The sequence below is a fragment of the Ursus maritimus genome, unplaced genomic scaffold (assembly GCF_017311325.1).
Source record: "Ursus maritimus isolate PB19 unplaced genomic scaffold, ASM1731132v1 scaffold_6, whole genome shotgun sequence".
NCBI lineage: Eukaryota > Metazoa > Chordata > Mammalia > Carnivora > Ursidae > Ursus > Ursus maritimus.
The window spans coordinates 25,508,356-25,531,292 of record NW_024426774.1 but is presented as its reverse complement, the minus strand read 5'-3'; the positions used below and the strand labels follow the sequence as shown (position 1 = coordinate 25,531,292).

The window sequence follows — 22,937 nt, the reverse complement described above, 5'->3', positions numbered from 1 at the left end:
CCCCAGCAGCAAAGACTGGAGAAGCAGAGGACAGAAAGGATGTATGTGGATGAGATAGGAATGTGGGTAAGTCAAGTGGAGCAGGACGAGACAGCTAACCTCCTTAGTGAGAAGCAACCAGATCCTGCAAAGGTTTCCTTCTATGAAAACTGCCCTGGGGAGTGGGGACTGAAGCCAGGCAGCCCCGTGGTGTCCCCCTAGGCTTTCCTTTGACCTTGGGGCCCCCAGATGTTGACTTTAACCACTAGCACGCTTCCCCTGAAGGGTGTGTTGTTTGTCCCACAAAGCAAAATAAGATTCTTGCCTCGATAGGTCTTCATTCAGGTGAAAAACTATAAGGCTTTCAACAAGACTTCCCTAGATGCAGTATGGGTACAAAGGAGCCATAAATGTAGATACGGGAACAATGCCTCTGATTCACACAATCTGAGCTTGATCCAACCAGCCCTATATAGAGAGTGCCATCCCTCTCTCGACTCTAGAACTCTTCTGGCTGCTTAGAATCACGTAAGGGGAACTTGTGTCGTCAAACACACAAAATAAATCAAAGAATACATGAGGGTTCCTCTCATTCAAGATCCAAGGACACAGGGTGACCTTGAACCGCTGCCCTCTTGATTTAGGCTGCTTAGAAATGACAATTAACTTATTAAATTTCCCTCTTGGCATGAATGCAACAGATTCTTGCATAATTAAGGCCCTTTCTCAGTAGTGATGCTCATTTTTTACGATTTGTGTTCTATTTTTGGTTCTGGAGATACTCATGAAATAGAATTTTATTTATGACAGATATGGACAGTGGCTAGGAAACATTTCACAATTTTAAACAACTCAGCTGTACCATTTAAATGAGATATAATATGATACAAATTCTTCACCTTAGCCATTAGATGACATCAAACAATAGAACTGTTGAATTTTGTTTGTATAAAAGATTGAATTAGGGGCGCCTGGGTGGCACAGTCATTAAGCATCTGCCTTTGGCTCAGGGCGTGATCCCAGCGTTCTGGGTTCGAGCCCCGCATCAGGCTCCTCCGCTGGGAGCCTGCTTCTTCCTCTCCCACTCCCCCTGCTTGTGTTCCCTCTCTCGCTGGCTGGCTCTGTCAAATAAATAAATAAAATCTTAAAAAAAAAAAAGATTGAATTAAATATTTTAAAAATTTAGCTTTCTTTAACCAGCACTGATTTAAAGTTTTGATAGTCATTTGTTATAGTTTGTATTTTGCTTTTAATTTTAGTAATTTTAGATGTTTTAGAAGAAAAAATAGAAAACATGTAACTTAACATTTACTTGAATTTGTATTTTTGATGAAAATACATTCAAACTTTATATACTTGGAATAAAATTACATTATATATTTTTAATTCTTTAGTTTATTGATGTTAATAGGACCAGGAAAAGGAAGAGACAAAGAATGCATTCTCTCTTCTAGAGTCTTCAAAGGGAGAATAGTCCTGCCAACTCCTTCATTTCACACTTTTGGTCTCCAAAACTGTGAGTGAATAAATTTGTTGTTTTAAGCCCCCTATTTGGTGGTAATTTCTTACAGCAGCCCTAGGAACTAACACAAGCATTAAAACATCATTAAGAGGGGCACCTGGGTGGCTCAGTCGTTAAGTGTCTGCCTTCAGCTCAGGTCATGATACCAGGGTCTGGGATGGAGCCCCGAGTCAGGCACTGCTCAGCAGGAAGCCTGCTTCTCCCTTTCCACTCCCCCTGCTTGTGTTCCCTCTTGCTGTCTCTGTCAAATAAATAAATAAAATCTTTAAAAAAATAATAAAGTAAAACATTATTAAAGATTTTGTAGAAACAAAGTCAACATTAATAAATTCTATGGAATAGATATATAATAATATGCTAATTATGTTTTATTTCATTACTTATGCAAACAATACTCACCAATCAATAGAATACTTCAACATGCCCAATAATTTAAATATTTTAATTATTTTGATGACTAGCACTTATTATAAAAACATAGTTCATGTCAGGGGAGGCACCTGGGTGGCTCAGCTGGTTAAGCATCCAGTTCTTGATTTTGGTTCAGGTCATGATCTCAGAGTTGTGAGATTGAGCCCCACTTCAGGCCCCACACTCAGTGTGGAGTCTGCTTGAGATGCTCTCTCTCCCTTTCCTTCTGCCTCTCCTCCCGCTCTAAATAAACAAACAAATAAATAAAATCTTAAAAAAAGGGGGGGGTGATTAGGACATTCACAGACACAGAGAGACCATGTGAACACAGAAGGAGAAAACAGCCACCTACAAGCCCATGGAAAGAGGCCTCAGAAGAAACGAACCCTGCCAACACCTTGTTGGTGAAGCGTCTGTCCGTGGCACTGTGTTATGGCAACCTCAGCAAACTATACAGTAAGCAACACATTCAGCTTTGTCTTTTTCTGCGGGATGTCAAAGGGAGTATTCCATAGGGACTGTGTGGAAACACATGCCCAATAAGTCTCCACTCCAACCCAAGCTGGCCATGAGGTTGTTAAATGGATGATGGATCTGTGAAAAACCATGGATCCAACTTTGCGGTGGATTCCCTGTACAACATTCACAGAAGCACTCTCTCTCTGACCTATCAGTCTATGAAAGAAGGTCATTTTGTTAAGCTAAAGTCTAAGGTCAATGATTATTGGGTCATTGGTCATGGTCCTACAGTCTAGGACTAGTAGGCCTCCACTCAGTTGGAAAATTTGAGATATGGTTACCAAGCACACCCTGTGAACCTCACCAGCACCCTTCTTGGTATGTTAAAGGTTTGTCGGTGTCAAAGTCTAAACTGCTTCCTGGAAGAACTTCTACCTCTTATATAAAGCCACACCACAATCCGAACTCTTGAATTTTCCTTGGTAAATGAAAAAAATTAAACCCCCCCAAAAAAAAGAAAAAGAAAAGGAAGAAGGAAAGAAAAGAAAAAAAACAAAACCGTCCTTTACTTAGACTAACAACGGCCACTATGGGAAGCTTTTGATAGAAAGAATAAATTATATGTTTAAAAGGCATTCTAAAAAAATTGGGAAACAAAACACGAAACAATAATAGTCAGCTTCTTTACTTGGAAAAGTGAGGCCAAAAAATAATTCTAACTCCAAGATAGTCTCAAAGTCTTTGTAACCTCTTGAATCTTATCCTCCTTGAGTTTCTCTTTTGTTTTACTCAGCTTTACCTGATATTCCAAATGAGCTCTTTTATCCCCTCAGAGTTTTCACAAAACACACACACTCTCTCTCTCTCTCTCTCTCTCTCTCTCCCTCCCCTAGATCCAACCAACTCTGTGAACGGTAGGGAACTGAATGTATGGATTCCTGAAAAATAAAGGTAGAGGTTAATGAAACTTAAGGTTCACCGCCCCTCCCAAGGTTCTAACAACGTAGCCACTTGATGCTTAACCAACTGAGCCACCCAGGTGCCCCGCCACTTGATCATAAGACTATGTAAAATTTACTGAAGTAACGGAAAGTAGATTGATTGCCTAGGGCGGGGGGTGGGAGATGGGGGGAGGAGAGGACAAGAGAAAAGGGGGTGAAAGATAAAGCTAAAATACACAAATTTTCTTCTACAGGAAAATGTTCTAAAATAGGCAGTGGCGGGCACCTGGGTGGCTCAGTCAGTTAAGCGTCTGACTCTTGATTTCAGCTCACGTCATGATCTCAGGGTGGTGGGATTGAGCCCCACGTCAGGCTCTGCACTCAGCGGGGAGTCTGCTTGAGATTCTCTCTCCTTCTCCCTCTGTTCTTTCCCCAGCTCATGCTCTCTCTCTAAAATAAATAAATCTTAAAAAAAATTTTTTTTGTAACTTCACAGTATTATGAAACCAGATAAACCCAAAGCCCTGCCATGCTCGGACCTCCTAGTCCAAGACTGCAGAGTCAGCGTGCCAGCTGGGGCCAGGCTCAAAGCGCCAGTCATCTGGTACCCCAGCTGCCTGCTCCAGCTGAGTCTATCTAGCTCTCCTCAAGGTCTGCAACTGGATTTGCACCCATGTCTCAGTTGACCCGGTAGATATGTCTGTTTCCATCTTGGAACCTTTTGTTCTAACCAGTCTCACTACCTCCCAAGATTTGAGGCTTACGTTTCAGTGAAATATTATTCCAGCATCTACACAAGGTCATGCCAGAATACTAACTGTAAGTATGTATATTATTTGGTTTAAAAAAAATGCAACTGTAGACATTTGTCTACTCAAATAATCAGCTTTAGTTTAAGGAACAAATGGCCAGTGAGGACTGCCTGGCCAGAGGCCAGGCCTCACCTGAGCGGCTGAGCACAGTGCTGCTCGGGTCATGGTCCAGTCTGCTCCCAGTTGGCAATGGGCTAAGTACAGAAAGTGAGAGGAAGCAATGTGGCAAGCTGCAACCTTTTTACCCTATTGTACAAAGTATCGGTCTCTAATAGAAAGGAGGTGGAACCAAAAACCTTCACCCTTCACCAGTTTAAGACACAGTAACTATAACATCTCACCCTCACCTATCTCATCCTGTATAAACCAAACTATAGGACATCAAAAAAATTTTATATTACTTTCTACATTTGTCTGGCTTTGACCATGCTGGTCTTAATGCTACAGTGATAACTAAGCGGTTTATTTGCAATTCTCTTTAAGATGGCTTCATAGTTGGTAGTTTTACAACTAGACCAATCATCTTTACTGTCTTAGTTCCATCCTTTTCCAAGGCTTTCATGCTTACCCTTCCCATCTCCCCACCATACCCCCGGCCCCCGCCCCAGGTACCTCAGCCAGTAAACATGCTTAAATTATTTTTATACCAAAAAATTTGTATTTCCCCTCTCTTTTTCTCTACCTCTTTGTTTGTTCTAGTTGATGACCTACCACCGGACTCTAGTGGGCTCTTAACTCAGCTCCTTGCCTCCCCGTAGTTGGTAGAATCATCTTCTAGAAACCGAGTATGACCAGGTTGCTCCCCTGCTCTCCATCACCCACAGGATGTTAAAGTTTCTTAACAAGACAGTCTTCCATGATCCAAGCCCTCTATCTTTCTAACATTACAGCCTACATTTCCTGTGACTATCGAACTTTGTCTCTTACAATCCCATGTGCTATTGAGTTTTCCCCTTGTTCTCATGTCTGTAAGAACTTCTTTCTGCCTGGCTTCTTCTTTTTTTAAATGATTTATATTTTTTGAGAGAGAGCATGAGCAGGGTGAGGGGCAGAGAGGGGGGGAGAGAGAATCTCAGACTCTGTGCTGAGTGCAGAGCCCCACATAGGCCTTGATCTCACGACCCCGAGATCATTACCTGAACCAAAATCAGGAGTTGGACACAACCAACTGATCCATGCAGGCGCCCCTGCCTAACTTCTTTATCCTCTTCCTTCAAGACTCAGGATATCTTCCTTGAGGAAGCCTTTCATCACCACATCACCTCAATGCCCATTAACACTTTGCCTAAGCTAAGTGTTCCTCTGTGTTCCCAACAGTACCCTGTAAACTCTATCAGAGAACTTCTCAACTGTACCGACATTATGTTTCCATGTCTGTCATTCAACCCTCAAGTGCAGGAACCTGTACCTACTCTCAAAGTGAGCGCTCAAAGTCAGGATCCTAGACAGAACCATGTTAGTCAGTCTCAAATTTAGACTTTTAGGCTTGGGGTTTTGTTTTTTTAAGATTTTATTTATTTATTTGACAGAGAGAGTGAGCACAAGCAGGGGGAGCAGCAGGAAGAGAGAGAGGGAGAAGCAGGCTCCCTGCTGAGCAGGGAGCCCAATGTGGGCGCGATCCCAAGACCCTGGGATCATGACCTGAGCAGAAGGCAGATGCTTCACCGACTGAGCCACTCAGGCGCCCCTAGGTCTTGGTTTTTTAAAAACATGAATTGGACCTTATAGTACTGGTATTGTTACTTTCCTCTTATAAAAGCTTTCTGAAGACTAGTGGTGTGAATTGGAGAAAATGACCCAACCTTATTTCAAGGATTAAAAATAAAATCCTAAGTTGGAGGCAAACAATACACTTGATACAGTAGCTTTTATCATCCCTGACAGGACGCTGACAGACAAAAAAACGAAAAGCCTAGAATACTGATGACTGTCCTTTTACTTCTTATTGCTGATCATTTTATACCTAGATTTTAGCTAGCATGTGTGGGGGTGACATTTAACCGACTCTTCTTTCTCTATTTTGTCATTCTTGGTGTATGTAGCTTACCACCCACCACACTGAACAGTGTGTGTTAGAACTTTTCATTTCCCCTCCTTTACCCATGCTTCTTAGGGAGCACTATATCTTGTATCTCAGACAGGATCATGCTCCCTAGTTCCCCTTTTCCTTCAGAGAGCAGCTCACTGTTCAGAATACAGCTTCTCCTGGTCAGCTCCAGATTCAAGGATCCCACACACCACTTCATTTTATATAAATACTGTCAAAAATCACCTTAGCTTTTCCTTTGTGATAACTGGTCTTTGAAAAATATCCTTTCCTTTCCCATGCTTAGGTCTTGAAAGTGTACAATTCTTTGTAGAAATAGCATTTCACACCATGGCAAACTGTTTTAGAAACAAGACATATTAATACACCTAAGTCTTTATTTATTTGGCTCTAAGAAGAATTTGCATGAAAATGAGCCTGTATGGCAGGTACAGAATGTCCTGTAACAGCACCAGAGAGATATCCTCTCTGCTCTACAGAGCCTCAATGTTTTAATACATACATGTGACTTCAGTAATAAAACCAGAGTCCAGGAAAAAAGGAGCCCTTTAGGAAAAAATCAGTTTAGAGTGACTTTTCAAATTGACCATTCCTTCTCATATACTTAAATTCAAATAACGGATACATTCACAGGCCCAAATGTTGGCATAGAATAAAATCATGTTCATTTATTTTTTCTGCATCTTAGAATTAGAAGGCATAAAATTAAATACGTTGAATGTAATAAATTCATCCATACAAGTGCAAGTCTCCAGCTATAATGCATTTTATGGCATATTTATCATTTAAAAAATGTACCAGTAAATCAAAAAAGAGGGAGTATGTCCATTTAACTTTTATTTAAGTGTATGTAGGAGGTCTTCAGAAATCAAAGATGAGCATGAAGATATGACCAAACATAAAATCTATCAAATTCAGTGAAAAGTTGCTGACTTTAAATAGTAGTTGTAAGAATGACCAATATATATTCTTTGTTAACAACCCCTCACTCTACAGTAAAAAAAAAAATAATAATAAAATAAACATTCAGTAAACATTCTTTCCTAAGGTAGTTTCCCTTATATATCAGTGATTTATCCATTTCTTTGTATACACAAATTTGTTGAACATACCAATCAGTGGTTCTCACAATTGAAAAATAAAAGCACAAAAAAGTTTACACTCTTGTACAAGTAAATAAAAGATCACCTTGAATTAAACTGGATCTCCTTAAGGGCATAGTATAGTTTCAGTTTCAATAACTATTACATAATTAGTTTCTTACATACAAATATTGACATATTTGGCTTGTGCTTCAAAGCCGTTGTGTCTGTGAAGTCCACGTCAATGCAGCTCATAATTTGAAGTCACTGGGGAGTTCTTTACTGCTGCTGGGTTTGACCTGATCATGCATTAGAGTCTCCTCAGCACCTGCCGCGGCACTGCACATCTCCGAGGCATCATCAGCATCAGGGTCCAAGCCTTCGGGACAGGGAAGTTTTAGCAGCTCTTCCCGGAGCTGAGCAGTGTGACGCTATACAGGGGAAAATAAGCAATACGACAATTACAAACCCTGATATTCTAACATAACATCATTTGAGGGAGAAACTGAGTTTAAAACAAAACCCAAAGCATTAGGCCTACAAATATTTATTAAGTACCTTCCTTATGTTAGCTACTCTAAGGAGCAGTGAACAAAATGGGCAAAAACCTCTAACCTCAAAATAACTGACGTTGTTGAAAAGCCCTGAGTAGCGTGGGCACAGCTCCTACCCAGGCCCCCTACCCTGGTAACAGAAACAGCATTACTAATGATTTATAAGATATCATTCACATATGGTACTCTTTTAAGTTAAAGAGAATAACCTCTTGACTTATAATACATCCTATCTCTGGCTAAATATTTTTGACAGGAAGTCCATAAATGAAAGTAAACCCACCATTATTTTACTGAGTGCAAACAAGTATTCATCAGGTACCAGGTCTTGTGTAGAACACGTGCAAAATGCTTCACACTAACAGTCTCACTTAATGCTCAGAAAAAACCTTAGAAACAATTTTATCATCCTATTTTTTTTCATAAGCAGGCCCCATGCCCGGTGTGCAGCCCAACACAGGGCTCAAACTCATGACCCTGAGATCAAGACCTGAGCTAAGAGCAAGAGTCAAACACTTAATCAACTGAGCCACCCCTGGTGCCCCCCCCACTTTTTTTTCTAATTTAAGCAAGTGAAAAAGAAGAACCAGAGAGATTATGTAATTTTGTATTCTACCATACTACCATTTAGAGAAAGATGTAGAGATGTTACCAGAGTTGTCTACAAATATTAAGTTTTGGTTTATATTTTTCCACTGGGAGAGACCTCAAGTATCACACCAGGCCTTTGAAAAATTGTTGTTGTCAATACCTGACTTTGAAAATTAACTAACCAACATTTATAGAAAAATTTTTACGTATGAGACACTGTGTTCAACACTGACAATATAAAAGCAATGAATAGAATAAGGAAGATATAATCTCTGACCTCATAGGGCCTAAATTTGGGTTAGAGGTCTAAGACCTATAAACAAAATAATAATAACTACACACTTGTAGCCATTTGTAAGGTTTCAAAATATATTAACACGCTGGTAACTCGTAATTTCTCTAGCCCCAATTTCCCTTCCACTATGGACAATAGGAGAAAACAATAACTAGGGAAGAAGAATGAAAAAAATTTGATGACTCCAAGGCCTTAGCTGAGGTGGGATCCTATGTCCTTACTGTGGAATTATTAAGCTAAGGCTGCATACTTTTCTCAAGTAGCACTCAGCAGCAAAGGTATAGTTAAAATGATATAAATTTGGGCTGATTCAGGGATAGAGATTTCCAGGCCAGAGCGACACAGAAATAACAGAATAAAAGAATGTGAGATATAAGCAAGACACCAACTGACATAACAAAGCCAAAGAAGGGTGGACTTTCATCACTAAGGTTTTGTTTAAAAGAAAGAGATATCTAAACACGGGTTTGAGGAAGATCAATTTGGTTATGGACTACAGAAAGAATTAGAAGGGGAGAACTAAGTCCAAAGAAGCTTGTCAAACAAACTTAAGCTGTGAGAACTGAAAAGAAATAATGCAGAGAGGGGAGGCAGCATCCCCCTGAAGGCAGCACTGATAAGACCTAGTACTGACCAAGTAAACTAGATGAAGGAGGAGTTGAATAATATCTGAAAATTTTAAGACAGAGAAAAATGATTTAAAATGAAAAATATGGGGCGCCTGGGTGGCTCAATCAGTTAAATAACTGACTCTTGATTTCGGCTCAGGTCATGATCTCAGGGTTGTGAGATCAAGCCCTGTGTTGGGCTCTGCACTGGGCATAGAGCCTGCTTAGGATTTATTCTCACCCTCTCTAAAATAAGCAAGCAAGCAAACAAACAATAACAAATAAATAAATAAATAGCTTCCACACAGCAAAGGCAACAACCAACACAAGGAAAAGACAGCCTACTGAATGGGAAAAGACATTTGCAAATGACATATCCAATAAACGGTTAGTATCCAAAATATATAACGAACATATAGAAGCCAACACCAAACAAACAAACAATCCAATTAAAAAATGGGTAGAAGACATGAACAGACATGTCTCCAAAGAAGACATACAGATGGCCAACAGACACATGAAAAGATGCTCAACATCACTCATCATCAGGGAAATGCAAATCAAAACTACAAGATATCACCTCACACCTGTCAGAAGGGTTAAAATAAAAAACTCAAGAAATAACAAGTGTTGGTGAGGATGTGGAGAAAAAGGAACCCTCTTGCACTGTTGGTGGGAATGCAAACTGGTGCTACCATTATGGAAAACAGTATGAAGTTCCTCAAGAAATTAAAAATAGAACTACCCTATAATCCAGTAGTCACACTACACTGGGTATTTACTCCTCAAATATGAAAACACTAAATTCAAAGGGATATATGTACCCCTATGTTTACTGCAGCATTATTTATAAGAGCCAAATTATGGAGGTAGGCCAAGTGTCCACCAATAGATGAGTAGAAAAAGAAAATGCAGCATATGTAGACAATGGAATATTATTCAGGCATAAGAAAGAATGAAATCTTGCCATTTTCAACAACAGGGATGGAGCTAGAGAGTACAATGCTAACCGAAATAAGCCAGAGACAGATACCATATGAGTTCACTCTTATGTGTAATTTAGGAAACAAAACAAACAATGGGGAGAAAAAAGGAACAAAGCAAAAAGAGACTCTTAACTACAGAGAACAGTTACCAGAGGGGAGGTGGGTGAGGGAATGGATGAAATAAGTAAAGGGGCTTAAGAGTACCCTTATCATATGAGCACTGAGTAATATATGGAATTGCTGAATCACTATATCGTACACCTGAAACTAACATAAGACTGTATGTTAACTACACTGGAATTAAAATTAAAATAAACAAAATTTAAAAAGCCAAACTCATAAAAATTAGAGTAAAATGGTAGCTAGTGGGGGTGGGGGATGGGAAAATAGGAGAGATGTTGTTTAAGGGTACAAACTTGCAACTAGTTAACAAATAGGTCCTGGAGATCAAACGTGCAGAGCAGTTATTATAGACAACAATATCGTATTATAATCAATGTAGATTCTAGATCTTAATTGTTCTGACCACAAAAAGGAAATGATATCATGCAATGTGACAGAGGTGCTATGACTACAATGGTAATCACGTTACAGTATATAAAATGTATCAAGTCAACATGCTGTACATGTTATGTCAACTATAGCCCAATTTTAAAAAAAAAGAAAACTTGATAAGAGGGAAGAGAAGTTCTAATTTTAGACCTTCACCTTAAGTAATGACAGGGCATCCAAGTAAAAATGCCATAATATAATTCTGAGAAAGCAAAAACCAGGCAATAGTTGGAAAAGTCACTCTTTTTTTTAAGATTTTATTTATTTGACAGAGACAGCCAGCGAGGGAGGGAACACAAGCAGGGGGAGTGGGAGAGGAAGAAGCAGGCTCCCAGCGGAGGAGCCTGATGTGGGGCTCAATCCCAGAACGCTGGGATCACGCCCTGAGCCAAAGGCAGACGCTTAAGGACTGTGCCACCCAGGCGCCCCTGGAAAAGTCACTTTTAAAGAGAAAGTGGCCTTGGGACACCTGGGTGGCTCAGTCGGTGGAGCATACGACTCTTGATTTTAGGGTCCTGAGTTCAAGCGCCACGCTGTGTATGCAGATTGCTTTAAAAAAAATAAAATCTTAAAAAAAAAAAAAAAAAGAATAAATGGCCTTTAAAGCAAAGAGCTAGACTTATGATCACTTGTAATGCATATAAACGTGGAATCACAGGTTGTACACCTGAAGTGAATATAAAATTTTATGTCAGCTACACTTAAAAAAAGAGAAAGATAGTATATGGCCAAAGTTAAGGATATAGATAAAACTGAGAGTAAAAGACTAAAATGGCCCTGAGGGCCAAAATTTAAGCCTTCAGGTATATAATCATTTAGACGGGGGAAGAAAAAATACACTAAAAGAGTTAAAGAGTATGAGAAGAGGAGGAACCACATGGTCTACAAATGAAAACTGTGGTAGAAAAGACAAAAATTTATTTTTTTTTTAATTTTATTTATTTGAGACAGAGAGAGACAGCAAGCATGAGTAGGGGGCAGAGGGAGAGGGAGAAGCAGGCTCCCTACCAAGCAGAGAGCCTGATGGGATCTCTGGGATCACAACCCGAGTTGAAGGCAGATGCCTGACCGACTGAGCCACCCAAGTGCCCCCAAAAGACATTTAGACCAGCGCAATGAGAGTCTTTTCTTCTTTAACTATTAAAAAAATAAATTTTTAACTTTTTTTTTAAAGTAAACTCTACCCCCAGCGTGAGGCTCAAACTCATGACCCTAAAATCAAGAGTCACATGCTCTTCCCACTGAGCCAGTCAGGAACCCTGAGTGAGTGTTTGAACACATACAGGGTGTTAGAGAAGCTTAAACTGAAGTGATCTAAGTCAAGGCAGGTTTCCATAAAGTTAAATTTCAGCTGCAGCCGAATGGCAGGGAGCTAGCAAGAACAGGTGAAAATGAGAGTAAAGGCCTGGAAGGGAGAGCTGAGGGAGCAGAGAGGGGAGCCAGGGTCACTGGTGTGGAGAACTGGGAGCGGGGACCTTGGGCAGAATGAAAAGTAAACTGCAAAAGAGAAAAGGGAAAAGAATAAAAAAAGTCCTTCACAGAGCACACGCTGTTGTCAACATCCTTTCTAGGAAGTGTCAACTCATCGTCAAAATTAATGAACCTTTTCTACAGACTCTTGGATAGCAATTTAGGCCTCTGAACTTAAAATAAATGTTGTTTCTTTGAATCCTTCTGATTCCTTTACCATCTGGGGACTATGGCTCTGTCAATGAAGACACAACTCTTGCTTTAACGCTGCCGGTAGGGCTCCTGTTAGGAAGGCTGACTCACCTTGAGAGCGGCGGCGTGGTGGGACATAGTCCTGCCTACCCGCTTATCGCTGCTGTACTGCTGGATGTCCGCGATCCACTCCTCACACTGGGCCATGATCTCAACTCTTTTCAAGTAAAAGTGTTTGTGTATAACCTTCAGAAGGAAACAACCAAGGGAACAAAAGGGGTTCACGTCAGAATTTAAAAGAAGTGGCATGACAAATGAAATTTAAAAGACAATTGCAACGTTTTTGTCTCCAAAAAACTCAATTTAGTGAATTTTACATTAACAGGGAAGAATCAGGCTAATGACATCAGATGACACGTGTTGAAATGCCCAGCTTTACAGCAGAAAATAATGCCCCATAGCAACCAGACATTCAAATAGGTAATCCTATCGGCAAGAATAAAGACATCTATAATACAATATACTCACAAGGTGAGCACTGTAAATGAATAACCAGGAGAAAATAATTAGGAAAGTACTGACAAGAGAAAAACTGTCAAATTTTGTACCTTTAAAAGAGAACTCTACAAATACCTAAATAATTAGAGATATTCCAAATGTCAAAGATACTGACACAGAAATCAGAACAGAGCCCTAAAAATAGGCGCTATTACTACTTTCTTAAATTTTATCTTCTGGTTAATTTATAGTTAAGATTGTTTTTTATAAAGTTAACTTTCCTTGTTTATTTGAGGGCGAGTGAGCACGCACGCAAGCAGGTGTTCCTGTGCGTGGGATGGAAGGTAGAGGCAGAGGGAGGGACAGGGAGAATCTTAAGCAGGCTCCGTGCTCAGTGCGAAGCCCCATGTGGGGCTCCACCTCCCAACCCTGAGATCGAAACCAAGAACTGGACGCTTAACTGACTGAGCCACCCAGGCGCTCCAAAGTTAACCTTCCTTGTAATAATTGTGGTTTGCATATGGAATTTTTAAAAATTCTCTTTGAAAAATTGGACAGAATTTCTTACTGTGTAAGCATGAGTCTACTTCTGACAAATTTAAGTTAGAAATTAGATCAATTTGGAAATACTATATCAATTAAAAAATACCATTCTGGGGGTGCCTGGGTGGCTCAGTAGGTTAAATATCTGCCTCCGGCTCAGTCCTGGTCTCAGGGTCCTGGGATCGAGCCCCGAGTTGGGCTCCCTGCTCACCGGGGGTCTGCTTCTCCCTCTCCATCTGCCCTTCCCTCTGCTCGTGCACTCTCTCTCTCCCCCAAATAAATAAAATCTTTTTTTTTTTTTTTAAGATTTTATCCATTCATCTGTCAGAGAGAGCATAAGCAGGGTGAGTGGCAGGCAGAGGGAGAAGCAGGCTCCCCACTGAGCAGGGAGCCCGTCGTGGGACTCAATCCCAAGACCCTGGGATCATGACTTGAGCTGGAGGCAGATATCCAACCAAGGGGGAGCCACCCAGGAATCCCTAAATAAACAAAATCTTTAAAACAAAAACATTCTGTATTCTGGGTTAGCCACTATATTCCAATGACCTTATCTCCCCTAATGAAAAGGCAATAATACCAAAAGGTACTATTAGGAAAACATGGGAATGGATGTAAAACACCAGTAAGATCCTATTACATTTAACAATTACTGCATTTGATGCCTACAGGGATGCAAAAGTAAGACACAGCCTGACATGAAGAGTCATGACAACCACAGATAGGTGAGTGCATAGGTGTAAAAGGTAGTTAAAAAACAAAATGTATGGAATTGTTGGATCATTATATTGTATACCTGAAACCAGTAACACTGTATGTTAACTATACTGGAAATAAAGTGAAATGAAATAAAATAAAGAAAAAACAAACAAACAAAAGACAAAAGCAAAAACAAAACAAAAAACCCCAGGGAATTCAAAGAGTCACATCTAATTGGGAGAATCAGGAAAGCATTCATGGGCAAGGGGTGCCCCCTTTACTGTGAGCTAGGTTCTACAGGATGAGAAAGATTATTGTTTCAAATTATACTTACTTGCTTTTTGTAAAAGTCATCCCACCACTCTGAGTTCCTTGTGTTAAGTTTATTTTTCTTCCAGAAAAATTTTTTATGTGTGAACCAACAAAACTGAGTATAAATACTTACACGCTTATTTCAATACATCTTAAAAGTGAAGCTTAACATACACAGAAAAGTACACAAATTACATGTACAACTGGATGCATTTTCCCACAGTGCACACCAATGTAATCTCTACTCAGATGAGAAACAGAACATTACCAAGCATGCCAGAAGTCCCCTTTGTGCTACCTCTCACCATTAATCCTCACCCACAGGTATACACTATCCTGACTTCCTTTTTTCAAAAAAATATTTATTTGAGTTAGAGAGCACGCACGAGTGCACGAGTGCACACACACAGCGGGCAGGGGCAGAGGGAGAAGGAAAGAGAAACAATCACAAGCAGATTTCCTGAGTGTGGACCCTGACGCAGGGCTCTATCTCATGACCTGAGCCGAAATCAAGAGTTGACACTTAATGGAATGAGTCACCCAGGTGCCCCTATCCTGACTTCCTTAAGCATGTTAGTTTTACTCATTTCTGAACTTTTTATAAAAGGAATCAAGAAATGTACTCGTTTATGCTTGGCCTCTTATGTTGTATATTGTATTTATGAATATTTGTCCACATTAACATGCAAAGCAGTTCATTCATTTATATTGCTGTATTCCATTTTATGGATATTCCATAATTTGCCCATTCATTCTGTTGATAGACAAGTGAACTGTTTCCAGTTTTTGACAGTTACAAATCATGTTATGAACATTCTCTATACCCAATTTCTAGGAAGCACATACCAAGTAGAGGAACTGCTAGTCATTCAGCATATATTCAGCTGATCAGATCCTGCTAAAGAGTTTTCCAAAGCAGCTATAATGACTTATATTCCCATCTGAAGTGCATCAGAGTTCCAGTTGCTGCACATCCTAACATTTGGTATCAAAAGTCTTTAAATTCGTAGATAGGCTGAAGAATAAGAAGAAAGGAGCCAGACAATACAGGGCCTTGTAGGCCATGGTAAGGACTTTCGGTTTTCTTCTTCATATAATGGGAAATCAATGGAGTAAGAGGATGAGATTATGTGTGGATAATCTCTGGAGAGGGACATGAGTGGAAGCAGGAAGACTGGTGAGGAAACTACTTCAAATATCCAAGCAAGAGGTAACAGTGGCTTGAAATAGGTTGGTCATGGCAAAGATGGTTTTAACCACCAAATTTTCATTATGTTTTGAAGGGTGGAGCCCAACAGGATTTGTCATTAGACTGAATGTGTTATGTCAGAAAGAGAATCAAGTCACAGGTGGTAAACGTTTGGGGCTTAGATGATGGTGCTTTTACTGAGAGAGGGAGGGAAGGAAGGAAGAATCAAGAGTTCAGTTTTAGTGTTAAGATGACTTCTGTATAATCTAGTGGACTTGTCAAGTAGTTTATATATTTGGATTCACTGTTCGAGTCTTAAGGGCACTGAAGAAATTCATGACACAAGAAGAGGAATATAGGTTTTTCAAGGGCAGGAACTGAGCTTCATTTATCCTTGAGTTCTGAGTACCTTAGTGCAGTGCCGAGTAACAGTTGACATTCGATATGGATGCAAATATAATATAAGTAACCCAAGCCTGGGATGCCTAGGTGGCTCAGTCGGTTAAGCGTCTGCCTTCAGCTCAGGTCATCATCCCAGGGTCCTGGGATCAAATCCCACATCAGGCTCCTTGCTCAGGGGGGAGTCTGCTTCTACTTCTGCCTGCCACTCCCCCTGCTTATGCGCTCTGACAGATAAATGAATAAAATCTTTAAAAAAAAAAAAAAAAAGTAACCCAAGCCTGAAAAGGGATAGAATATGGTTCAGAGCACAAAGACATACATGTTTTTATTTCCTGTAATATCAGGAAAAGTGAATTCCCATGGCCTTTCAAGGTAAACTGCAAACTTTTGCAAAAATAAAACACTTAACTTTATCAAAGTGTGAATTCATTTAGTAATAATAAAAATGAAAGAAGAAATGCTCCTTTTACATTTCTTCAAAGCATATTCATCATCGCTATCTGATGATAAGGAGGGCTTTCAGGTATGCTGCTACACAGAGGCCACAAGGAACTGCTTTGTTAGGGTAAAGATCAATTTGCTGGCATGTAAATATGCCAATTTTTCCTCTAACATGTTGAGTTTCTAGCATAATTTAAGAAAGTGATGATGAAGAGAGGCAATTTTTAAAAAGAAACATGTTTCACAATATAGTTAAAGTAAGATGTGATAAAGTTCTCTGGTATCACAGATGAGGAATATAATCATATTGCAATGCTTGGGTGGCTCAGTCGGTGAAGCGTCTGCCTTCAGCTCAGGTCATGATCCCAGGGTCCTGGGATGGAGCCCAACATCAGGCTCCTTGCTCAGCGGGGAGTGTGCTTCTCCCTCTGCCTCCTGCTCCCCCTGCTTGTGTGCTCGCTCTCTGACAAATAAAGAAAATTTTACAAACAAATAAAAGAATAAATCACCTTTTTAAGATTATGGAGATCAGACGGGATTGGGCACGTTTAGGGTGGTATGGCAGTAGACAAGAGGATTATGGAGAGGCAAATAACCACAGGAAGAGTCACTTTTCAGGATATGGTGAAATAAAAGCACTTGTGAATATCAAGACAGGTTTCAGAAACTTACTAAGTCTAACTTTTTCCTAAAGGAAAGAAAATGTCTTCTCTTCAATATTCACACATGGATATTAGTATAAAGGCAAAGTTTCTATTTGTAAGGCAACTTTAGAAAGTACCTTGACCTATTCTGATAAAAAATATTTCTCTGAGGGGCGCCTGGGTGGCACAGCGGTTAAGCATCTGCCTTCAGCTCAGGGCGTGATCCCTGCGTTCTGGGATCGAGCCCCACATCAGGCTCTTCCGCTATAAGCCTGCTTCTTCCTCTCCCACTCCCCCTGCTTGTGTTCCCTCTCTCACTGGCTGTCTCTATCTCTGTTGAATAAATAAATAAAATCTTTAAAAAAAAAATTAAAATAAAAAAATAAAAAAAAATATTTCTCTGAGGACTACTTTGGTAACACAGTTCGCTAGTAGAATGGTAACTGTTAAAAATAAGAAGTTATAAAACTGTCCCAAAATATAGTCAGATGCCTTTTAGGAAGTAGGTGGTTTTAAAATTCACCTCAATTATATTATTACTCATCTTTTATGATTAAAAAGTATAGTTAAGTTTAGTATACCACAGGCTGTCTAAATATAAAGGCAGATACAATACTGACAAACTATATTCTATGATGTTTTCTTTAATAAAGTATTTCATTAATTTTATCGAACATACCTCTTTAAAGCATGGTGAAGGGTTTCTGATTTGTTCTAGCATTGCCCACTTAACCGTTGCTTGTCTAATGTTTCCATCATATTCTCGAGAACTCTGTGTGCCACTGGGAGTGCCTCTAGACCGTTCATATCCTGGTTCATTAAAATAAGGCTCAGCTACTAATATAAGGGACTGAACAGACACCAACACCTGAGGAACAAAGAAATAAAGACAAGTTATAATGGGACATTTTTATTACCAGTAAACTGGTATCTTTTAATATGTACTTCCACATATTTTTATCACCATAAAATTGATGTTAATCATTAGGACACTGAAATACTATGTTATTAAAAGCAAAATTAAAATAGGTACAGTAATGGGGCACCTGGGTGGCTCAGTCGGGTTAAGTGTCTGCCTTTGGCCCAGGTCATGATTCTGGGGTCCTGAGAACTGAGACTTGCATCGATGCTCCCTGCTCAGCGGGTGCCTACTTCTCCCTTTGCCCACCCCCCCAACCCCCATTCGTGCTCGCACTCTCTCTCTCCCCCTCACAAAAATAAATACAAAAAAATCTTAAAAAGGTACAGTAAACTCATATAATATTTATCTTATATTTTATATTCTTGAATCCTTGAAAAAATAAAAAGAACTAAAGATATTTCCTGAAATTGCTAAAAAAAACATTTGTTTATAAACATCCCACACCAATTTAAACATTATTGTGCTCAAACTGTCCTCACTCTTAAAGAGCATAATGGTAACTATGAACTCTTAATAATACTCACTTGTAAGAAAAACGCAATCTTTATTTTTACTCCAAGGAAAATACTTTTTTTTTTTTTAAAGATTTTATTTATTTATTTGACAGAGACAGAGATAGCCAGCGAGAGAGGGAACACAAGCAGGGGGAGTGGGAGAGGAAGAAGCAGTCACAGCAGAGGAGCCTGATGTGGGGCTCGATCCCATAAGGCCGGGATCACGCCCTGAGCCGAAGGCAGACGCCCAACCGCTGTGCCACCCAGGCGCCCCAGGAAAATACTTTTTAAAGGCATTCTGTGTTTGCCTTTTTAAAAGAGATTTATTTATTTATTTATTTACTTATTTATTTGAGAGAGAGCGCGCGTACAAGCCTGAGAAAGGGAAAGGGAAAGGGAGAGGGAGAATCTCAAGCATACTCTGCACCTAGCCTAGAGTCAGACGTGGTGCTCAATCTCATGACCCTGAGATCACGACCAGAGCTGAAACCAAGATTCAAATGCTTAACCAATTGCTCCACTCAGGTTCCCCTGCTTTTTAAAACATATACCACCTTGGAAGTATACAGATGCTACTTTATTTTTCTTCAGTGAACTCAGCTATGTAGGAGTCATAACATTCATTTAATGGAATTTTCTGGAGACTTGGATTATCTGACGTGTTTAGTCATTTTATTCATAGCACACTTTACTGTAACCATAAAACTGGGCATGAAAAAAAACAGTAGGGGCGCCTGGGTGGCACAGCGGTTAAGCGTCTGCCTTCAGCTCAGGGCGTGGTCCCGGCTTTATGGGATCGAGCCCCACATCAGGCTCCTCCGCTATGAGCCTGCTTCTTCCTCTCCCACTCCCCCTGCTTGTGTTCCCTCTCTCGCTGGCTGTCTCTCTCTCTGTCGAATAAATAAATAAATAAAATCTTTAAAAAAAAAAAACCAGTAAATTAATAAATACTTGGAAGGAAAAGATTTCTTTTTGAAAGGACTTAATTTTCAATATTAAAAATTATCTAGCTCTGAGAACAATGTAAAACATTTAAGTCAGAGACTACAGTAAACAGAGTAACTTACCCCTAGAACCTATTTTTTGGGTCATCTGTAAAATGAAGATAACTACTTAAGGAATGACTGTAAGAATTAAATAAACTTTTGTTGGGAATTAAGTAGTAGTGTTCATTAATTAAGCTTAATTCATCCACAGTGACTATTCTTCCGTGGCGTAAAAATGACAGCAGGCATCCAGAAGACAGTAAAATGCAAAACAAAATCATTTCTACTCTGAAGATAGTCTTTTTACTTATGTAACATGGGCCTGCAGAAGAGCAGTCAGCATGAGTTCCACTTTGACCAACAAAACTTAAAAGAGCTTCCTGGATCAAACCAAACTAAAATGTTTATCATAGCTACCTCTGGCTAAAGTGTTTTCTTAGAATATGAGCTGACAATGAATTGGTAATTAACAGAAAAACATCCATTACACAGCACAGTATATTATATACATACAGTTACATTTAAGTTAATAATAAACAGAATACATTTTCATTCTGTAATGTAGGTTCACTGATTCCTAGTCAATCCTTTGATACTTCGACAAAGTCAAGAGTTACAGACTTTTATTCATAGGCTGAATGTACAGTCCCTCGCCTCTTCAGTTTTATATTAGCATCCACAAAAGGGCAAGAACTTTTCATTGTAATTTGTTTGGAACGGACCAAATCAAGAACCAAGTAACAGCCTACTTTCACTCTCTGTGTCAAAACAAAAATTTTAACCCAGTTGAGTGGTCTTCTACCAAGCCACTCAACTAGTCAGCAATCAAGTATCCTACGATTTTATATATTCATTTGGTCACAACTTTCCTACCACTATCCATTCTTGTGACTTATCTTTAGAATATCCGCTAATCTGCCATATTCCTCCCTCCATCCCACATCCCTTAGTAATTATTATCTTTTAATTTCCTGTATTTTCACATTGTATCTAAAATTTATTATAGATATTTCAAACATAGTACAGAGTATATAATCCAAAATATTAATTTGCAACAAGAAACTCTATTAGAAGAAATAATAACATCTTTGGCGTCAGGGAAACACTCTTATTAGTAAAATGCTTTCAGCCTTTTAAAATAGTAAGTACCTGCCTCTGGAAAATTATACTGCTATTGAGTAGGACTATAAACAGTTGATGATTTCCAGAACTTTCCATTTTAAGAAAAATTGTTTCAGGGGCACCTGGGTGGCTCATTCAGTTAAGCGTCTACCTTCGGCTCAGGTCATGATCTCAGGGCCCTGGGACTGAGCCCCACATTTGGCTCCCTGCTCAGTGGGGAATATGTCTCTTCCTCTCCCTCTGCTCCCCCCAACCTGCTCATGCTCTAGCAAATAAATAAAATCTTTAAAAAAAGAAAAAGAAAAATGGTTTCATATATACAACGATTTTATTTATTTATTTGAGAGAGAGACAGAGAGCACAAGCAGGGAAGGAGGAGTGGCAGAGGTATAAGCAGGCTCCCTGCTGAGACACAGGGCTTGATCCCAGGACCCTGAGTTCATGCATGACCTGAGCTGAAGTCAGATGCTTAATGGACTAAGCCAACCATGTGCCCCAATGGTAATATATATTGTTAACATTTATAAATGGTTGATTACATGAACCACAAATTATGTTTAACTTCTCCTGCATATGACATTTTTATTAACATCCTACTGGAAGAAGCTATTCACAAGGATTATAATAGGTATTTTAAGTACATAATAGCAACATTAAAAACTAGTTATAGCAATGCTAAAATCTTGTGCTACTGTAATAATTCTGATGAAAGTTTTAATGAACAATAAGACTTTTGATTTTAAATTGTGCTAATAGTTAAAACTATTACTATGTTACTGCTGGATATGAGACCTATGGCATAAGACCAGATATTTTTATACAAATAACCATTATTCTTTTAAGAAACTCACTACAGAGAAACCAAGCAATTCTAATAAAGCTTGCCACTGCTCAAAATATTTTGGAATTGTTTTTAATGGTATATAACCTTCAAAAAGTTTTATGGAATACTTTCAATCTGGCAAAAGTACTTTTATCCTTTGTGCACATGTGATAAATAAAAAGCAAAAACAATGTTGGGTTCCAAAATCTAACCAAGAAAAAATTAAGTAATTTTCCCTGATCCCTTCTAGTCTGCCCCTGAAGAAAGTTTCTAACACAGGACAAAGAGCAATGTTTTCCTGCCTGCATGTATTTATTTCTTGCATAAAACAACCTCACAACGAGACCAATATTTCTTAGGAATACAGATGCAAAAATCCTCAAACATAATAGTAGCAAACTGAATCCGGTAATACATAAAAAGAATTATATACCAAGAGACCCAAATGGATTTATCCGAGGAATGCAAGGTCGGTCTAACATCCAAAAATTAATACAATACATTGTATTAATAAAATTAAAAAACAGAAATAGTAGAATCATTTCAACAGATGCAGAGAAAGCATCTGACAAAATCCAACATCCATTCGTAATAAAAATACTCAGTAAGCCAGGAATAAAGAGGAATGTCCTCAACATGATGAACAGAATTTATGAAAAACTCACAGGTAACATGACAATCAATGGGAAAGACTGAAAGCTTCCCCCCCTTAAGATCTGGAGGAAGACAAGGCTATTCACTTTTGCCACAGAAAAGAGACCTTCCTCTTGCTCCTGCCCAAGTCAGTTTGTCACAGGTCTGAAAACTTAGATTTAGGAAGCTATCTAAAATAAAGAGAATGTCATATAGTAACTGTTATCATTTATAAAACTAAAAAAAATTAGAAGTGAAATATTTAGTCAATAATGGAGGAACAGTTCAATTACAATATATGAACTCAAAAGATTACTAACAGCAATTAGAAATTATAAAAATATAACCTGGAAAAATGGATATGCGCTAATGTTAAGTGAACAATGTACAAATGATATACCTAATATGTTCTCATTCTGTGAACTATGTATATGACAAAAAAAAAAAAAAAAAATCCCAAAAGGAATATAAAGAAAAGAAGATGTTTATTTATGTGTACTTAAGTTTCCAAACTTGTAAAATTAAAATCCCTGAGCTTAAGTTGCTTTATTTTACAATATTTTGGGTATATATTAGGTATATAGGCAATATAAAAGATTAAATTAAATTTTTAAATAAAAAACTTTGAAAATTAATTATAAATTTATTTTTACAATTACATAAATTCAACAAAAAATTCAATTCTCAGCTAAGTCTAATTTACTTTATGAAAAATAGGGTATCTCTGAATT

At 38.8% G+C, this 22,937-nt stretch overlaps 1 protein-coding gene and 1 long non-coding RNA gene across 6 annotated transcripts in view; one reads left to right on the top strand and one right to left on the bottom strand.

Moving 5' to 3' along the window:
• The window catches only part of LOC103671596, a 68,966-nt gene that overhangs the window by 3,599 nt on the left and 42,430 nt on the right, over positions 1–22,937 (top strand). Inside the window, exons 3-4 of one of the 4 annotated variants that reach the window (XR_005832797.1) lie at positions 1,374–1,495; positions 14,211–16,945. This is a non-coding gene — a long non-coding RNA (uncharacterized LOC103671596). Of the gene's footprint in view, positions 1–1,373; positions 2,120–14,210; positions 16,946–22,937 lie in introns of those variants that run through there. The other 3 variants (XR_005832798.1, XR_005832796.1, XR_570974.2) reach the window with 3 other exon arrangements.
• The window catches only part of BIRC6 (baculoviral IAP repeat containing 6), a 226,625-nt gene continuing 210,222 nt past the window's right edge, over positions 6,535–22,937 (bottom strand). For both annotated transcript variants that reach the window (XM_040623077.1, XM_040623076.1), the window contains exons 72-74: positions 17,906–18,094; positions 12,613–12,747; positions 6,535–7,684 (exon numbers count right to left, since the gene is read on the bottom strand). In XM_040623077.1, coding sequence (XP_040479011.1) covers positions 7,505–7,684; positions 12,613–12,747; positions 17,906–18,094 — 504 coding nt within the window. In that variant the 3' untranslated portion in view covers positions 6,535–7,504. The remainder of the gene's footprint in view (positions 7,685–12,612; positions 12,748–17,905; positions 18,095–22,937) is intronic.